Consider the following 18,945-nt stretch of genomic DNA (forward strand, 5'->3'; position numbering starts at 1 on the left):
CTCTAGAATGAAATTGAACGGTCTGAAGTGCGTTAAAATGCTAAGAAAGATGTGATGAAAAAGGTTGCGGTGGTGGTATTAACCAGAATAGCATTGCCTCCTGGTAAAAATTACAGGTGGGAGTTGGTTGATATAATTGTTTCCACCTCTTACAAGTGTTTCAGGCCAGGTAGGTCAAGACTTGGGAAGCCAATTCTGACTTTCTCTTTGACTGTCTGTCTTGGCTTGTTTAGGTGCCTCCTGAAGTTCAGTAGCTAAAGGTTTCCACAGAAGTGATCTTCTGTTGAACACTTTCCTCTGACACAGCTGGCTTGTGCCCAAGGGTGTCTTTGTTAGACTCCAGCATGCTGCTAAAACTGCTCGCTCCTCTGTAAGGAGACCCTCTCAAGAGCTGAGGATGTTGTTTACGGCATGTTGTAATGCAGTCCGTGCAAGCACTGGGTTTGGTATCGGAGCAACCAAGAAGTGCAATGGGCTGTGCTCCGTCTGCGGCACAGCTGAGAGGATGTCAGACGTGGAAAGCCATTTCATTGTTCCTACGGCTGGTCTCTGAGCCTGTCCCCAAAACTGAAGCACCAGTTTGTTCCAGATCACAAGGGATGGATGCTGGAAAGGTCACTGTGTAATGTGCCCGAGGCAAATGCCATTAACCCCTGCTGGTGTCCCTGGCTTGTGTTTCTTGCGGCCGAGACACAGACTTTAACTTTTCTGCTCAAGCAGTCTTTCTGCTAGTGATTCTGTAGAGTTTTGGGCACTTGCAGCCTTGAGCTGGGCAGGGTGAGTATCAAAGGATTTGGGAGTACTCGGTGAATTTATGTATGGTTTTTTTCCCAGTTTTGACCTGACGTATTTCCATGTTTTGTTGGAGGAAGGTGCCAAAAAGGTACTACATCTGACAGGCTTAAAATGAAGCATTTGCGTAGATGAGCACAGCGGATTGCTGAATTATTATTCCTTAAATGGCCAGGAAATATTTGTTCTGTGTAATCGCATTAAGATATCAAATGAGCAATTAGTCAATGTAAGGGAGGCTGGCGGAGCAGAACAGGGAGAAGCTTGTAAACAAGCAGCTCGTGTCTTACTGGGCTCTTGGTGTTATTGGAGGTTATGAATTGCCAGTGAAAAGTCTGAGATGGGAAATACTGAGTGCAGCTGAAGCACCTGGAGATAGAGTGCTGCAGAGCCCCAGCTACTCTGCCTGTGCAGTCATTAAACACCCTTTTTAAACGCAAATTTAGGGTGTAATAACACTTGGTGTCTGGCTGAAGTTACATGGGGAAATTATAACCCTGTACTCCATTGGTGCAAGGTAGGATGTGGAGTTAAGGGTCTGTAGTGGTAACTACAGAGCTGCTTCTCAGCGTGGACACATTGTGGTTTTTTTTTTTTTTTGGAAGAACCACCTTTCTGGGTTTTGTGTGTTGCTTTGGAAGGGTTCTAAACAAGATCCACTTGGCTATGAGAATAAACTAGCTGAGAAACTAGTCTTCGCTGCCAGTGATTACCGATCCTCAGCATTGCTTGTGAGAACTCCCCTGTTTTCAAGAAAACGATCTTGAGAAGACCTGGTTCTGGCCCAGGCGAGCCCTTCTGCCCTGGCTGGGGACTCGGCACTTCCCCGCAGACCCAGCCGCAGCTGGTGTGAGCTGCGGTCGCGTGGCCTCGGCGCAAAGGCAGGGAAGCTGGTCTTGCTCCTGCAGCTGAACACCTCGATCACATAAAAGGTTTCCTGTCCAAATCTAGCCAGTAGGTACGGAGAAGCCGGGGTGCCAGGGTGATGGGCACGTACGCCCTCCATGCCGCAGGAGCAGCCTGGCTCCGTGGCGTTGCGGCAGCCTGGCCGGCTCTGCCGAGGCAGAGAAGGGTGCTGGAGGAATGCTGTGCTATCTTAAGAGATGAGGCCAGCAGAGGAAAATGCCGTGAATCCCAAGGCATGTAACAAGCCGTGCCTGTTAAATGCACAGCAGTGGTTTTATTTCTGTAACGTGGGAGGTATGCTGGCAGGCTGAAGCCAGCTTCGTTGTCCACTGTGGTTATTATACATGTTTCTCAGGCTGGTCAACCTCCAGGCTGCAAGAGAGGACGCTGGCCTGCTGTTATTTCCTAGTTGCTTAGTTTGCAGCCAGCCACATGGTAAATTAATTGCGTATCAGTCTGTCTCCCGGTCAAGTGTTCAGAAGGAAGAAGAGGGAGAGGAGGGAGATGCCACGCTCCTCTGCAGACCAAATGCTAGGGCTGCTCTCTCAGCCTGCCAGTGGATTGTAGTTTTAAATAGTAGAATTTTAAAAATGTATTGATGATGAAGTTAGACTAACAACTTCTTCCACAGAATCTGGCTTGATACTTCTAGTTCTTACGTGGAAAGCCAGGGACTAGCCAGATTATATTAGAAATACAGGTGAATAACCTATTACACGTCTCTTGTATCACTCAAAAAACAGTTGTTAGCTCACGGGTTTTCACTCTGTTTTGCTTTCAGATAGCCATGATGCCGTCTTGCGATTCAATGGGGCTCCTGTCAAGGGCTTTCAAGAAGATGTGGGGCAAAAGACAACAATTCGTCTTGTGAACTCCCAGGTAGGTCTGACCAATGTGTGCCAAATGGGCCAAGCGTGGCAGAGCTGTGTACCTCCCCTGTGCTGCCTGGGAGCTGAGCGGCAGCCTGAAATAACACCCACGGGGCTTCTGGGTTCATCTGCTGCTGGGAGGTCTTTAAAATGAAGTTGGGGAGAATAGGGCTTTCCATCCGATTTCTCCTGTCCCTAGCAGATAGCCGTAGGATGGGAACGCCCGCCCTTGTAACGAGGGGCAGTTGGTAAATCTGAGGTTACTGCGGTTAAATAGCATGTGCTAGCGAACCTGCAGTAGCCTGCTTGCCATTTACAGCAGGCACAAGCTAATTTTGATTTTTGGCTTGGCTCGAAGCCTCTTTGTTAGTACAGGAAGGCCAGCTGCACGCTTGCTGCTGCGCTTTGGGAGCGTGAGGCAGGAACGGCACGGCAGCTCAGCTAACGCTGCTCAGCAAACTGAGGTGTGCCAAGAGACGAGTTGTGCCGGCCCCAGAGATGGGTGTGAAGAATGAAGGAAATTTATTTGGCATTTAATAAAAGAAGAATACTTCTTTTCTGCCCAGTGATGCCACAGACTCTGTAGATAACACATTAACCAGGGCTGTTAAATGGCTGAAGACAGTTGGCAAAGGACCCACCTTTAAGGCTGTAGCCTGCGCACAGCCAGGAGAGTGTATGGACTCTGGTGGGTGAGTCGGAGGGCCCGGACCTCGTTGCAGAGCGCGGCAGAAAGTACCTTTAATGCAAGGCATTGCTTACCGAGTTAAATTTTCCCTGACTCTTCGAGAGCTCTTTCTAGGTATGAGGCTGTCCCTCTGCTAATTTTCTTTGGACTTCAGTAGGCTTTGAAGCAGACCCTCAGCGGTTAGGACCATGTCTAGCAATAGGTTAGCAGGGTTAGTATGCCACCCCTTCAGGGGCAGAGTGAGGCCCGCAACAGAGACCGTCGCTGCGCCAGGTACATCTCCGAGAGTGTTTGCACCCTACTTCCATACAGCTGTTACCCTTCATGTTTTGCCCATTTCGGGGGGAGAAATTTTCAAGTGTAGACATGCAGAGAGAAGAGGAAATCACGGTAGTGTGTGCTGGTGAGGGAATGGAGCGGGACAGTAAAACACCGAATAGGCCAAGGTCGTCGGATGAACGACCCGGTGCGGCATCGCAGCGCAGCGTGCGAGCACCTCCTCACCCAGGAAGAGGGGGAGGAGGCTGACGGCACGTGAAGACTGAGGGGGTGAGTGGGGGAGAGAAGGGGGACTGAAGCATAGCTCTTGTACTCCAGAACCGAAAAGGCAGTTTTCTTTCCTCACCCCAAAGCTGAGATTTATAGGCCTGGAGTTTTCTCATCCCCTCCTGTGTGAGGGTCCGGGGTGCTGCCGGCTAACAAGGCTTGAAGTTTCTCAAAGCAGCAGCAGGAGCTTGGCCATCCTCTTCAAAGGCAAGACATGGAGCTGGCTTGCAACCAGTTTCCCTGGTTCATTTTGTGTGTCTTTTGAAGTGTGCTCTTGCTTCTTGCATGAAAGCTGTTGCTACATCTTTCTGCTCTCGGGTCTCGCCTTCTCCCCTTGCTACCGTGCTCTGTTCTGCTGCTTGCTGCATCTCGAGTCCCCCGCGTTAAACCACCACTTGGATGTGGGACAGTTTGTCCCTTCTGAACCAATCTGCTTTTAGCAGACATATCTGGCTGCTGACATCCTTCCTCCTCTGCCCTGTTTGAACTCTCCACGGTTTTTATCTTTCCCTTCTGTATGTATTTTTATGGTGTCAGATAGATGTTATCACTTAAGAAAACTTTCTCTGGAGGATGTGCTCATTGCCAAACGTACTGTGATGTGAAGTCATGTACCAGCAAAACCATGTACATGACCTGTGTGACACCAGGGTTATTTGCACAGGGAGGAGGGTAACAGTGTGATTGTACAGCTGTAATACAGCAGTAATAACTCTCTGTGTGGAAGCTCTTATTTTGGACTAAATGTAGTTACAGCCATGTTGTTACAGTGCTTCTGTTCTCCATGCAGATCAGCCTGCAGCCGTGGGTGACGCTTTTCATCTGCCACCATCCCCTCTGAATGGAGACACCAGCTTAGGGAACATCAATTACAGGCAGAGCAAAGTCGTTGCAGTTTTTGAGGCTAAAGTAACTCAAAATGCAGCGTTGATCTAGCTGCTAAACAGGGCAAAAGATGCTCCTCATGTGAATAGTGCAGGAGTCTCTCTCCTGGAGTTTCTAAACTGAACAGGTCTAATTACATTCCCTGCTATCTTCAGGGATAACTGGATTGGGAGCCTGGTTTTCTTCTGTGTTTTCATTTGCACATCTAATGGTTCGGTGCTGTTCTAGTCGTGATGACATCATTTTAACCTTGATAGTGGGGTTGCCTGATTGCATTTTGTTTTCAGCTGCTTGCAGACATCAGGTACTGGCTGGATAAGCTGTAATTTGTTCTTGTTCTGGGTTTGGCTTTTCTTATGTTGTAAGTGGTCCCTGGGAACAGGGACGGGATTGTGGCTTGGCTGCTCTTATTTTGACTCTTGATCAATCCTCAGTCTATTCCCAAAGTGAAGGAAATGGGATCTCCTGAATCTAATCTGTCAGAACTAGTCTGTATTGAGTAGTCGCCCTTTGGCATGTGTGGCCAGTGGCCCTAAGTTGCTCAATAACTATTTGAAGATATTTTTCTGTGATTTGCTGACCAGTCTCTAGCACATATCTAGGGGTGGATGGTTTTAACAGTAGAGTGAGGTATCTTGTACATCTGTGTGCACAGGGAAAGATTAATAGATTGATACTGGCAAGGGGGGAGAAATTTGGGATCCTCAGATTTGAGGATAGGCTTGTAGGGCTACAGGCTTGGTAGTTGTTCTAAAGAAAGATATTCTTTAACATTGCCTTGCCTGTTTTCTTAGATCTTCACTGGTTCATCAGTACTGCTTCCTTTAATGGCATGTTTTCCTGCGGTCTTATGCAAGGCATCGATTTGCCCTGGGAAGGCGGTCACATCTTGCAAAAATAAGGGCTGAAAAGTGTGCGGGGGAAGTGCCAATGTCATTCTGTAGGATACAACTCCTTTCTGCAGAGCTGACCGAGGACCAGAGTACCTCGTTCCTCCCAGCCCTGGCTTACAGTTCTTCTTGGCTGGCTTCTCGCTGTCATGGAGAGCACTCTCTGCTTTGGCTGTGTTTTGCTGTTTTGCTGTTATTGGCACTAATGAGTCTGCAGGGAGGAAGAGAAAGGAGATAGCTCACCAGTGGAATGGAGTAAGATTGTGATGGGAAAGGGGAGCGTGTTTAGGTTACAGCACATTGACTGCAGTAGCCGGAGAGGAGGAGCTCATCTTGGTATGGTCAATAAATGTACCGGGAGGGTCGGGGCTCTGTTAGCACAATACTTGCTGAACAGTGAATTGGCTAAAGAATAACTTAACTAGGAAATTGATAGATCAGTTAACTAATTACGATCAAAAAGCTGGGCAGGACACATAAGTCATGTAGCAATTAAAATGAATTTAACTACTTGGAAAGAATCAGTCGCTATTAAACAGAACAAATAGGCACTAAAGGTATCTGGGGAGCCAGACTCCTCCAGCAAACGGGTGAAGTGACCGATAGATAACTGTAGTGCCAAGGGCCAGCTCTGTGGTGTGGGGAAGGAAAGAGCAAACACCCTGTGGCTGTGGGGGTGCCCCCCCCTCATTTCTTACCCCTTTGTGCCTGTCACAGCTCTCTAGGGATCTGTGTGCTCCACCAGCTCGCATGGCTTTGCTGGCTGACCTTTGCTTTCCCTGATGCTCAATCTCTCGCATCCTCCTCTCACGTGTTTCACATCAGAAGAGTTCCGGAAAGATTTCTAGCCTTTAAACAGAAACAAGGCAATGAAAATAAAGCACCCATGTTCCTTGCCCTATTCCTGTCCCGTTGCGATGCTCCATCCCACTTGTACCTGGCTAAGGGGTTGGCTGGTGCCAGCGGCCGTGCCCTCTGCCTCTGGCGTCCACGGACCGGAGGCAGAGGTTCACACCCGCAGCGTGGCACGCTCCAGCTAACAAGTGGCCTAGATATTTTAGCTACTGTAAGGAAATGAAAGTAGGCAGTACACGTGGTCAAGGCCAAAGCCTAATCCCGCAGAGTTAAGAACAGATGCGAGGAAACCCTTTTCCCTTTTGGAATAATTAGCATCTGGGCTGGCCAGAGCGTCCGTGTGCTCTGGTTATGGGGACGGCCAGGAAGGCAGCCTGCTGCTGGGGGCAGCCAGGATACTCCAGGATAAATTGGCTAGCTCTTAATTAGATCTGTGGAGAAAATTGGGACAAACGGGAGCTGATTTTTACGATACGATGCTGCTTTTCTTCAGCAGATGTTTCCAAGCTGTGCCTGTACGGGTTATGCCTTTGGGTGGGGAGGACGGGAGATCAGCCCCTGTCTCGTTTGATTCTGACTGTTAGCTTTTTGCAAACCCTCGGGTGTCACGGTGTGACGGTTGTGTCCAGACTGTAGAGTGCAACTTCTCTGTTTGACCCTCCTGGTTTTGCTCATTCGGGAGAGCCTCTGGTGGAGCAGTCTCTCTCCACTGATGCCGCCTCCAGCCCGTGTGCTTTGCTGCTGTGGCACTTGCTTTCTCGTTGCTGCTCTCACAAGACTCAAACCTCCCTCGCCCGAGTTGCATCACCCCGCTCTGGAGAGGCAAGGTGGGGCTCCGTGCGAGGGTCAGCTGGGGTGCCATGGTCTCCTGTCTCTCGCACCGGTGCTCTCACCTGAGTTTGTGCTGCTCGGGAGAATCCACCCACGTGCAGACTTTTTTTGGTTCAAATGAAGGCTCTTGATAAAGCCAACAGGGTGTTTGCGTGAGGCTCTTCCTGGACTGTCCTGGCGACTGGTGGCAGCAACTGATGTTCCCACCTGCTTCTGGGAATTGTAGCGATGGTATCCACCATACAGGCTGGGTCACTCTGCGGGTCCTGTCCTTATTTTGTTATTGAAGATGGATAGAGAAAACCTTGTAAAGCATCATGGCAGTTTTGCTTGTGACTCTCCGCTAAGTCCTGTGCGGCTAGGTAGGACTGGAGTGGGTGTTGGAAGGGCGTCCCTGGGGGTCCTGTCCTTGCCTGCATGCAGTGGGGCACGCTCAGTAACCGGCAGTGGGGTGGCTGTGGCTGTATTCAGGTATGTTTTACTGCTTGGCTGCCTGCTAATTCTGACAGCATACTGTGTATTATTGTGTTTTTTGTTGTTATTCAAGCTTGTAACTGTTGAGGAGCAGCAGTTCCTGACGGAATCGCTATATAACACTGGAATCTTAATTGTCTGGGATCCAGCACCATATCATGCAGAAATCCATGAGGTAAGGCTGAGTTTTCTGTAAATAAAATCAGATCCATGTGCTTTGAAGTGCATCTGTTAACCCGCTTCCTTCTAATGTGGGCAATCACTCATTTTAAGGCCATTCTTTTTACCTCTTCGTTATCATGGATATATCTGTATGTACTTCTGAGAGTATCCCATGCATGGGTGCTCCTAGGGAAACACTTGCCTCTTCCTGATCCCTGGGAAGGGCCTCAGGCCAAGTGTAATGGGTCACCACGTTTACTTTCCCATGGGCTGATGCCGCAGGGAGGAGGTCACTACTGGCTGCAGCAGTGGTTATCTTGTCAGAGGGTGATCTCTTTGTGACAGTTGCTGTAAGATTTGCTAATGGTTGATGCTTGGATATTTCAAGCACCAGTCAGACATGAGATATACTTGATGCATTGGGAAACCCTCTGCAGATCTTGGCAAGTGTCTCCCCTCTGTGTCAGCTAGACTTTCACTTGTGGGTGTTGCAATCCCTCTAGCATTCACTTTTCATTTTGAGCACAGAAGGGAGTTATTTGATAAGTGATGAGCTTTGGAGGCTCAGGGCGAAAGCAGGTAGGAGTGAGTAGTCCATTCTTTACTTTTATTTTAAGCTCTGTCTGTAACTGAGAGGTCTTGCGTTCCTTTCTCTGGACTGCATCTCCTATTTTCTCACTGTTTATTCTTGTGCCTACTCCCACACCTCCAAGAGACATGAGGGTGTATGTACAGCATGTTTCAAAGGCAGTAAAACCAGGATGGAGTATTTTTAGCATAGGGAAAAAAAGATCTCAAAATGACTTTAAGAAAACATAAACCCTTCCTCAGTATTTTTACTGAAAGGGGAAGTTTTAGGATGCAAATCAGTTCAGCCTGGTTTAGGAGCTGGGGACACTTGCCGGCAGAATAAGATGCTTTGTATTTCAGCGTGGAGAGGGGTCTCGGGGTCTATGACATTTAAGGCAGAGTTCTCAACATCATCTGCTATTGGGGGTTGCAGAATGAAATTATACAAGATGGCTGATCTCATTTAATGGTCCTTCACTGCCAAAGAGAGGAGATTCAGGTTTTTTCCTGCTCTGTTCACTGAGCCAAGTCATCACAGTGACTCGAGGGGCAGATGAGGTGGGGGGGACAGAGGGTGAGTGTGTGTAGGTATAGCAGCACCTTTTCGCCCTGGCAGCAGCAGGTTCGCTCATCCTCATTTCCCATTGTTTATGGGAAAGAGTGGGCTAGAAATAAAGAGTCTGACTTCTCGTTTCTGTTTTGCAGTGGTACAGAAAACCAGACTACAACTTTTTTGAAAGCTATAAGTTGTATCGCAGTACACATCCAGAGCAGCCCTTCTATATCCTGAATCCAAAAATGCAGTGGCAACTCTGGGATATTCTGCAGGAGAATTCCCTGGAGCATATTCAGCCTAACCCACCGTCGTCAGGAATGCTTGGTAAGATAACTGCCCTCTAAACTGCTTGTTCCGTTGGCAGGAACTTGTCAGGATGCCTTTTTTCCAAGACAACTACAGATTTGTGGTGCTTATCAGAGTTGCTTTTACAGTGTTTGTCTTATGCCAAAATTTAAGCTTCCTGTCTTTAAAGCAGCAGCTCAGTTGTGTTAAAACAAGTGGTTTGCAGCACCCCTCTGAAACAGCAGTTACAAACATGGCCTGGTTCCACGTGGAACAGGAGAGCAGATTGCAACATCGAGTTGGTCTCTAGGATTTCTAGCTTCTAGCGCCAGAGCAGTTCCCACGGGGTGCGAGAGGAAGGATACGGCTCCTGTGGGCTCAGATCTTGTCAGGGAAATAAATCTGGTTACTGCAGATGAAAATTAAGTGCTTGCCTATTTTTATATATATGTATATATATGTGAAAAAAATATATAAATAGGGGAATATAGATATTTGGAAAAAATATATATAGCTAAAGACTTAATGGGGGGTTGGGGATGGTCAGGGTGAATAGTTGTCCTGAAAAGTGATATTCCCCCTTATTCAGCACGCTAATGCCTTATTCACCAGCATGCTAAATCCAGCCTCTCAGTGAAGGTGCTCATTTAACATTCTGCTGTTGCAAAGCCTTTCCTTCTTATGGGAGAGCAGATCTCATGATCAGCCAAATAAAAAGGATTGCACTTCTCAGGAAGTTCACATGTATTTGAAGTCACAGCATTAAACATACGGTCTTGGTTGCCACGTGGATATCCAGCTGCTGTGCTTCAGCCCCTCCTCTGCTCCTGTCTCTGCTCTCGTCACTGCTGGGGCACAGGCACCCTTCTACCTCTGTGTAAATGGAGTCACTTCGTAGTTTTGCCAGTCAAATGTCTACTTTTCTTCCACAGCCTTGCTCCTGTGCAGCACCTATTACATCATTGCTGGGATATGTGCAGAACAACTACGTAACAGCATAGTCAATGACTGCAGCAGCAAAGTTGTTGTTAACTGGAGTTAGGGGCAGACAGCAAACACCTCTGTGGCGTAACTTTGGGCCAAGTTACCTGCTTTGTAAAATAAGTCACCTCAACAGACTCAGGGGCACAGACAAGCTCCAGTTTACAGCTCTGGGTTTCCTGGAAGGCCTAAGCGTGAACGAAAATGGTGATTTGAAAAGGTGGATGAAAACATGTTTAAAATGCACCTTAGTTAAAGAAGTGGTTTCACGGATGGGTTCTTCTAATGTCTTGTAAACTCTGTTCCTCTGATCACTCATGGTCCCTGATGTCTCACATACTGCCTGAATTTTCTGTGATATTATACATTGGTTCTATTTCCCTAGTAACAGCAAGAATATTTGCTATTTCTTGCACTTGGAAGGAAAATAGCCAATAACTATGGCTTACTTCTGACCTGCCAGAAGGTTGAGAGGACTGTGCCCAGCCCTGGCGTGAATGTCCTCAAGTGGTTCATGTGCCTGTCAGAAGACACAGGAGGGCAGCACTGCTCTGCTGGGGGGAGCTGGGGAGGCCTGAGGAGCAGCGGCTGCTCGTCTGAGTGAGCCATCCTCAAGCACAGTTGCTTTTCTATCCCCTCCATTCTCAAGAGGCAGGTGGGGAAAAGATGAAGGTCTCATTGCTGCTTACCCAAGCGGGTTTGAGATGGGCTGTTTGGATCAGCTAATTGTAGTGCACGGTTGGCAGACACCCAAGTTTCCACGAAGGTCGTGGAGAATGGTAGCACTCTTTAAAATTGGCCTTTTGGCATGGCTGTTGCTGTAGACAGTCTGGAAGTCAGTCACAGGCTTTGCAAGAGAGGGCTTCAGAAAACAGCCCCATCTGGCCAGATGTGTTTTCTCCCCCTCTTGTCTGAACGTTCAGAAGGGAAACCCTTCCCCTTGGAGCTGGATACTCCTTGCTGACCGCCTGTCTTGCTGGAATGTTTAATCTGTTCTCTGGTTTGACATGGGGATGTCTGCTTTCTTTCCCTCCCTAGGCATCGTGATCATGATGACGCTCTGTGACGAAGTGCACGTGTATGAATTTCTCCCTTCCAAACGGCAGACGGACATTTGCCACTATTACCAGAAGTTTCAAGACCGTGCCTGTACCATGGGAGCTTACCACCCCCTCCTGTTTGAGAAAAACTTGGTGAAGCATATAAACCAGGGCACAGATGAGGACATCTATACTCACGGGAAAGTTACTTTGCCCGGCTTCCGAAACGTGCATTGCTAGCAGATCAGTTTTTAGTGTGTTTAGGAATTTTTCTTGACTGTCAAAGCACTTTTTAAGTCAGGGTTGTCAGATTTGTTAGGTCTAAGCACTGGTGTGTTTTGACAGCTCTTCCATGTTGCAACACTTGCTCTTAGGACTTCGTTGCCTAACTTCTCCCAGCTGTAAGGCGGTGTTAATACATTGCGGTACGTCCACACGGTATCTGCATGAGCCACTGCAATAAATTTACTCCCGGTGGAGCCAGGCTTATGCGGCAGGTGGATATCTCCGTCTTCATCTCAACCGATGGGTGAGGTATGGGAGATGCAGGAGAGGCTTTCTAAGCAGAGATAGCACAAGTCAGGATCAAATGCTGAATATAGTTTAGTTTGCTTCAAAGGGGTTATGACAACCAAAAACCTGGTCCATTGAGAAACAAGAAAAATAATTTACAACTTGTTCCCATAGTCCTACGAGTTCTTTGGAGCAGGGCTGATTTATGGAAACACTGTCAAAGCTGCATACTGATAAGCTAAACTCTTAGTCCAAAATACTTGATTTTATAAACAGTTTGTAAAATAACCATGACAACTTCCTTTCAAATTGTAAGAATTCTGAACTCATTCAGATGGCATTTTTGGCAAAGGAAGAGGGAGGCAATTCACAATTCAGTGATTCTTGCAAGACTTTTTAATCTTTTTACTTTTTTTTTTTAAATCACTTAAAATAAATTTTAGTGAATATTTACTTCTCCAGTACAGTGCCGTGCTTGGTACAGAAGAAGCCTTATTTCAAAAATGTTTTTGGGGAAGATGCTCCGAGGCACAAATGGGAGAACTCACTGGAAGTCGGTACCTCTTTCCAGCTCTCTGCTGGTCTATCTTTGCAATTATTGGCAAATTACTTGCTGGCTCATCTCTGGTAACAGAAATGCCACATAGCTGCTGGCCAGATGCATTCCAGTTCTCTGCAAGGTAACCGAGGTGATCTCTCGGGTGCTCTGTGCTTTCTGAATAGGTGGGGAGCAGATGCATTGCCCTGTGCTTCATGGGCGGTGCGGGACGAGACTGTGCCCTGCTTCTCATGCTGAAACACAGGCAGAATTGAGGAGGGCAGCTTTTCCCTGCTTGAGGGGACTCTCCCCCAGCAGCGTGGTGTAAGTAGTAGCTCTGCAATCTCTGTACGTCAGTGAGAACACCTTCCCTGTCCTCTTCCATACTGATGTGTTTCATGATGTCTGTAAAGAAAGCTTTTTCTTCTCCTGTTTTGAATAAATCCTGTAAAGTCATTGGCCCATTCTTGCCTTGTTGAAACCGGTGTAAATGTCGTTGCTCTGTGGCCCTGGGGACTTGTACCAGCCTTGTACCAGCGCAGGCAGAGCTGGGAGGGAGCTGCTCACCTGCTCGTTTCAGTAAGCCCACAGCTCTCGCTCCGTCTTGGGGAGAGGGCCGCTGCAGAGCTGTTCTTCCAGCTCCGAGGCTGGCTTTCTGCACGCCTGTCTGTTGGGATGGATTGGATCTGTGTGTTTACAAATTGTATGTCATGTCATATATATATATATATATGTATGTGTAAAAAAAATCAGGTCCTTACACTACTGCTCAGGGGCACTAGGGCAAGAGCGTGTCCAACGAAGGGCAACAAAGCTGGTGAGGGGTCTGGAGCACAAGTCTTATGAGGAGCGGCTGAGGGAGCTGGGGTTGTTCAGTCTGGAGAAGAGGAGGCTGAGGGGAGACCTTATTGCTCTCTACAATTACCTGAAAGGGGGTTGCAGAGAGGTGGGTGCTGGTCTCTTCTCCCAAGTGACAAGTGATAGGACAAGAGGCAATGGCCTCAAGTTGCACCAGGGGAGGTTCAGGCTGGATATTAGGAAAAACTTCTTCACTGAAAGGGTTGTCAAACACTAGAACAGGCTGCCCAGGGAGGTGGTGGAGTCACCATCCCTGGAGGTATTTAAAAAGACATGTGGATGAGGCTCTTAGGGACATGGTTTAGTGGTGGACTTAGCAGGGTTGGACTTGATGATCTTAAAGGTCTTTTCCAACCTAAATGATTCTATGAATGCGATGAAGCCCATGAGCAGTTGTGTGTTGTTAAGCATTCGTTTTCACTGTTAGGGAAGGAGAGAGGTTACGGCGGAAAAGCCAGCAGAGGTTGTTTGGGAGAGCCATAGGAAACCTCTCTCCATCTCTACTCTTAGTTTGTAACAGTCCTACCTCTGGCCCTTGGATCAAGGGGTTGTCTGCCTAAGGATTTGCCTTCTTAGTATCAGTTTAGTTGGGATTTGAATAGCTTCTGCCTTTTTTCCTAGGCTGTGTCATTTGTTATTTCTCACAATGTTATTTTCTCCCACCTCCCCTGTTGGGGTAACCGGACCAGCCGCCCTCCTCGGCTTGGGCCGTGTAACGGGTGGCTGGTACCTTGCTGCAGGGGAGCAAGCACAGCCTGCCTGCTGTTCACCTGGAGGTCCCCCAAACCACCTTCTCCTCTGCAGTGCTCCTGCAAGAAGACAAAACGTCAACCAGGCTCCCCAGGGTCTTTCAGAGCCCTCCGTTACTTACGGGCAATAGTGTTGCACTGGGCGTGAAATTTCAAACGTTATGCTAACAGTTTTAGCTAGATCCAACATGTGATTCATTTACAATCTAAACAGAGTTTTACAGGAATTATGGCAGAGCTTAAAATAGGCCAGGGTTAACCCTTCTGTTTTTTCTTTTTTTGGCTACGTAGATCCAAATCTAACATAAATTGCAAGTGACGACAAGTCTGGTATTTAGAAAAGCCAGGTTTAAGTTAGTGGGTAATAATAGCTAGACTGTAACAAAAGCCTCATCCCACCTGCAGTCTCTAACCGTTTCCAGAGCATGAACAGCTTTCTATCCACGCGGAAAGCGGGAAGAGGGCAACACTGCCCTTGCCAGTTAGCCACTGAAGGGCTAACAACTGGGAAAGACGCTCCATAATGATATGGGAAGGGTGTGGGGTAAGGTCAGCAAGTCTGGGGAGGAGGAGAACGAAGGGATTATTTTAGGTTTTGATGTAGGAAAGATCTCTCCTCTTGATTATGGTGGTATTTCTGTTTCTGAGTAATGCTTAGAAATACTCGTCCTTAGCTGTAACTTCATTACTCCTCCCTGCAGAATAAACTAATCTGTAGCACTCGCAGAAGCTACAGGCTTTGAAGTACTGAAAGGGAAGGGGAAAGGAAAGGGAAGGAAAGGGAAATACTGGAAGGTGATGGGAACTCTAGGTTAATTTCGAGACACATCACCCCTGAATTGTCTGGACTTCAAGTTTAAACTTTGCATTATCCAGTATTCCACCTATTTCTGCAGCTGTGCTGATTAATGGGCAAAAAGTTTATTTTAGTATAACAGTGGATTGGTCAATAAACACTGTCAAGATAGCTTATTTCTAAGTGTGGGCTCTTGGGAGCACATATCGGTCCTTGCTTGCCATTTTGAAAACCTAGCTGATCCAGATTTAAAAAATAGCTTTAAAGACCTAGAATTCCAAAACCAGAGGCAGTTTCTGGAGGAAATCTCAACCTTTGATAAGACTTGCAATAGTCAAATATTATAATTTATTTAGACAAGGCAGTAGAAACTGATTTGTGATGTTAAGATATTAGGAAGTGAACGGGTTTTTTTCTCCACATTAGAAATATACCCATCTTACAAAAGAGTCTAGTCTTATGTATGAATATGCAATACGGAGCAAAGATTGGTCTTGATCTGGCACTCCAGCTGGAATCGTTTCTTCCTCTTTGCCTTTAGGTGTACTAGAGAGCATGGGGCATGGATGGGGAGAGGTTATCTGGTAAGACCAGAGCCCAGAGGAGGTGAGGTAAGTCCAGATGTCAGGGGCTCATGATTGAAGGAGGAAATATTTGGGCAATGTAGAAGCAATGACGGTATGTTACTGGCAGAGGAACACTGGCCTTCATTGTCTTTGAAGGAGAGCTTTCATTGTCTGGGCTGACAAAACTGCCTGTGGTTTTTTTGTTTTGCTTTCACTAAAGAAAAAGAAGGGAGAAAAGTCCCAGAAGTTCAAATTGTATGCACATGAGTCAACACACCTTTCCTCACCTCCCTGGGAAGAATAGAGTGAGTGAGTGGGAACTAGATGTGAAAAGACACTAGTATATCAACAGTGATGGTTAAAACAAATATACGCTGGCACTCTCTGGTGAGAAACACAAGCTACCCCAGCCACATATTCCTTTTGTTTTCTGTGTGTGCACCCAACTAAAGGTGTGGGTACAAGAAAGATGGCTTATTCTTCTCTGTTGTGTACCGTGAAGTCTGATGCGCTTGCCCAGCACTGCGGATGTTTGTTTTCACTTGTGAATTGTACCAGCCTGGCAGGGAAGCATGTTCACTCGCTTCGGGTGATGATACAAGGCACAGCGCAGAAGCATCAGGCTTCATTTTGGAGCAGGTAATTCATGTGCATGGCCAAATGTATCTTAGATCCTAGCAAATGCTCCAGAAACAATATCCCACAGGGATGGAAATGCCGTGGTGCATTTACAGGGGAGATGAAAGTGGGAAACAGCTTGTGGGGGTGTGAACATATTGCCTGCTGTCCTGAGAAGGGCACTGCCTGCAGTCACCATGTTCACCATGGCATCACCTGGAGCTGATGGGCTCACTGGGCAATGCTGGGAGCAAGCTGTGACCCAGCTGGCTTTGTGTCTCACTCCGCGTGAGAAGGAGCCACAAATCAGGACTCCTTCTTGAAGACAGAACTTGCAAGGAAGAAGATGTTCTTGTTTCTAGCTTGCTTTTAAAATACAGATGAAGGAAAACTGGTAAGTGGCCCTCTCTGCTCTGTAAGCAAATAGCTTTTCTTTGAACTAAACTCAACGAGCTGCTTAGCCGCCTTGTCTTGTGAAAGGTATGGAAAATGGGTTCAATACAGAAGGCTGTGGCTGGTCATCCCAATAATGCCACGGAGGGAGATCTGATGTCTTCTGGAGTTGGTAATGCACAGCTCATGTCATGCACAACTTGTCTGCTGTTCGAGAGTTGGGTGTGGAGGGCTTCTTCCAGGGGATTGTGCCAGAGGGTTGCAAACAGCACCCTCACACCATCTCCACAGAAAAAGGAAGGAGCCCTCGCAAGGGCCAGCTTTCGCACTCCATCTTTCATCCAAGTCCTGTGAAGTGCCTTCCCTCTATAGATAAGTGGCCCCTGCTCCTACTTATCCTCCAGGATGTCAGCTCTGCATTCAGCTGGGATCTCAGGCCTTAGTCCATCCGCTCCCACAGGGAGAGCTCTGAAACTTGCACGTTCATCCTTCGTTCACCAAATTTGCTTTTCTGAGTGTGTGCGCTGGCAGGCCTTCATCTGCCTGTGGGCAGCGTGTCTCCAGAGCAAACACTCCTACCCACCTCTGGTAGAGGGTGAGGTGGTGCAATAGGATGTTTGTGTCTCCACTTGTTGTATGAGTTGGTGTCTGTTTGTTCACTTGCCTAAACTTATCTTGCAGCTTCATGTGTGATAAAGGGAGAATTTCACACCAATTGCATCTTTTGACAGTCAGGTCAGACTTGAAGCTCAGCACTCCACCATTAACTTGTGTTCGGTGTACAATGAACAAAACTAATCTGGGGAGAAAATTTAAGCGATGAGTATTTGGAAAAAAAAAATCCTCTGTTCAGGGTATGTTTTGGGAGGATACATGGGTGTTTGCAAAGGCAGAATGGAAGGTGAACAGGGAAAAACTGACCTCAGAAATGGTTTGGAAAAGTGTGTGTCTAGTGCAATTTGTTCCAAATAACTCTCTGAAAGCCAGGGAAGAGGAGGAGCGGAGGGAGTAGACTGAAAGTGGTTTGGTTTGGTGCGAGTAACTTCTGGCAGAAACTAGATCTCTTTAAACAGAAACAGATAGTTCCCAAAACGCAGTGAACTTGGCTTGCTGTCTCCGTGCCAGCTCTGAGCATGCTGCTGGTTTTGAAGGTCAGTGTGCATTGAAAGCTGTCCTTCTGGGAACAAAATCAACTTGGAATGTCTTTATTTCCATTCATGCAAATATCTTGCAGTGCTTTTCCTGCCTGGCCGTGTTGTCCTTTACAAAAACAGTAGCGAGGCCCTTCCATGAGCCAACGCCGTCTCAAACCTGTGACAACCCCCTTTTCAGTAGATGCCGATGGCTGTTCTACATGTCAGAAAAAGTTACAATTTTAGCGTGGGAATGCGTAGTTTACGGTTCCAAGGAATTCTAAAACCTCATGTGCGTTTGTGAAGCCCCTGGGGTGGAAAGTAGTTTGCTGTAACAGAGCAAAGGGAGTTTTCAAAATCTCCATCGGGGTTGGTCGCTCTATAAGCATAGCAAAAGTTATCTCCGTGTCCTCTCTGAGCGGGTGGACTTGGGAGGATTCATGGGGTCACGGCTGTCAGCGCATGAAGGAGAAGGTGACACTTCTCAGTGGTGTGAACAGGCACATTGAAGGAGGACGGACAGCGCGTTGGCTCTGCTGTACTGGCGGTCCTCCTCTTCCCGTGCGCTCCCGCGGGCCGCGGTGGCTGTGCCTGCTGTGTGGCATCGGGGTGAACGGAGGGATGAGCTTCTACCCCCTTCAGCACAGGGGACACAAAAGTGGTCAGTAGTGGTATTAATCCTTCCGCATCTCCCTTGTATTGGTGCAGGAGAACCTCAGAAGGAGGGTCCTCGTAACGAGGTGATTAAATCAGCCAAGCTTTTGCTAATCCTGCTCCAAAAAAGCTCTCTGGTGGGTGTTATCACCCGTGCCAAGCCTTAGTAATTCACTCAGAACCCTCCACGGGGGCTTACCTTGTACCGCTCTGGTGATGCTGAAGTGCCCTAGGCCACTTCAGGTCTATAAATTTAACCTGTCAGAATAGAAGTATCTGAGTCCTTCTCTAAAACTGAAAGACTAAAAAGAAATGCAGAGCCCTGAATGGTGAAAATGATACTAGCACTTATTTCCATTCCCAAAAGAAAATACAGTCACTAATGTGTGTGAAAGTAGGCTATATTTTATTAAATGCCAGTTTCAGGTACATCCAGCAGCATAAAAATAGGAAAACTGAATTGCACACTCAACATGTGATTTATATATTACAAAATCAGTGTTATTTATGGTGTCTGAAGTGTTACATAAACACTAACCTTAACAAGTGTACGGAGGAGGAACTTACTTAGCTTTTTCCTGCTCAGCTGAGCATTTCATACCTATTCTTAAATGCTGAATAGCTACATTACCACTTAAAATACTTCTCAAAAATGGAGCCAGATCTTTAACTGGGATAAATCAATGAAGTATCCTGCCTTCAAGGAAGCTGTAAATCATTTTCATGAACTGAGAATCTCTTTCCCCTCTCAGTTGCCTGGTTTTTCCTCGGGTATCTTCATGGATGTTAACCTATTT

At 47.2% G+C, this 18,945-nt stretch overlaps 1 protein-coding gene across 2 annotated transcripts in view; it reads left to right on the plus strand.

Moving 5' to 3' along the window:
• ST6GAL1 (ST6 beta-galactoside alpha-2,6-sialyltransferase 1) overlaps nt 1-12,828 on the plus strand; it is a 37,351-nt gene extending 24,523 nt beyond the window's left edge. For both annotated transcript variants that reach the window (XM_059822702.1, XM_009818663.2), the window contains exons 4-7: nt 2,480-2,577; nt 7,810-7,911; nt 9,174-9,348; nt 11,329-12,828. In XM_059822702.1, coding sequence (XP_059678685.1) covers nt 2,480-2,577; nt 7,810-7,911; nt 9,174-9,348; nt 11,329-11,570 — 617 coding nt within the window. In that variant the 3' untranslated portion in view covers nt 11,571-12,828. The remainder of the gene's footprint in view (nt 1-2,479; nt 2,578-7,809; nt 7,912-9,173; nt 9,349-11,328) is intronic.
• The last annotated feature ends 6,117 nt before the right edge of the window (nt 12,829-18,945 follow it).

The sequence above is a fragment of the Gavia stellata genome, chromosome 11 (genome assembly GCF_030936135.1).
Source record: "Gavia stellata isolate bGavSte3 chromosome 11, bGavSte3.hap2, whole genome shotgun sequence".
Taxonomy (NCBI): domain Eukaryota; kingdom Metazoa; phylum Chordata; class Aves; order Gaviiformes; family Gaviidae; genus Gavia; species Gavia stellata.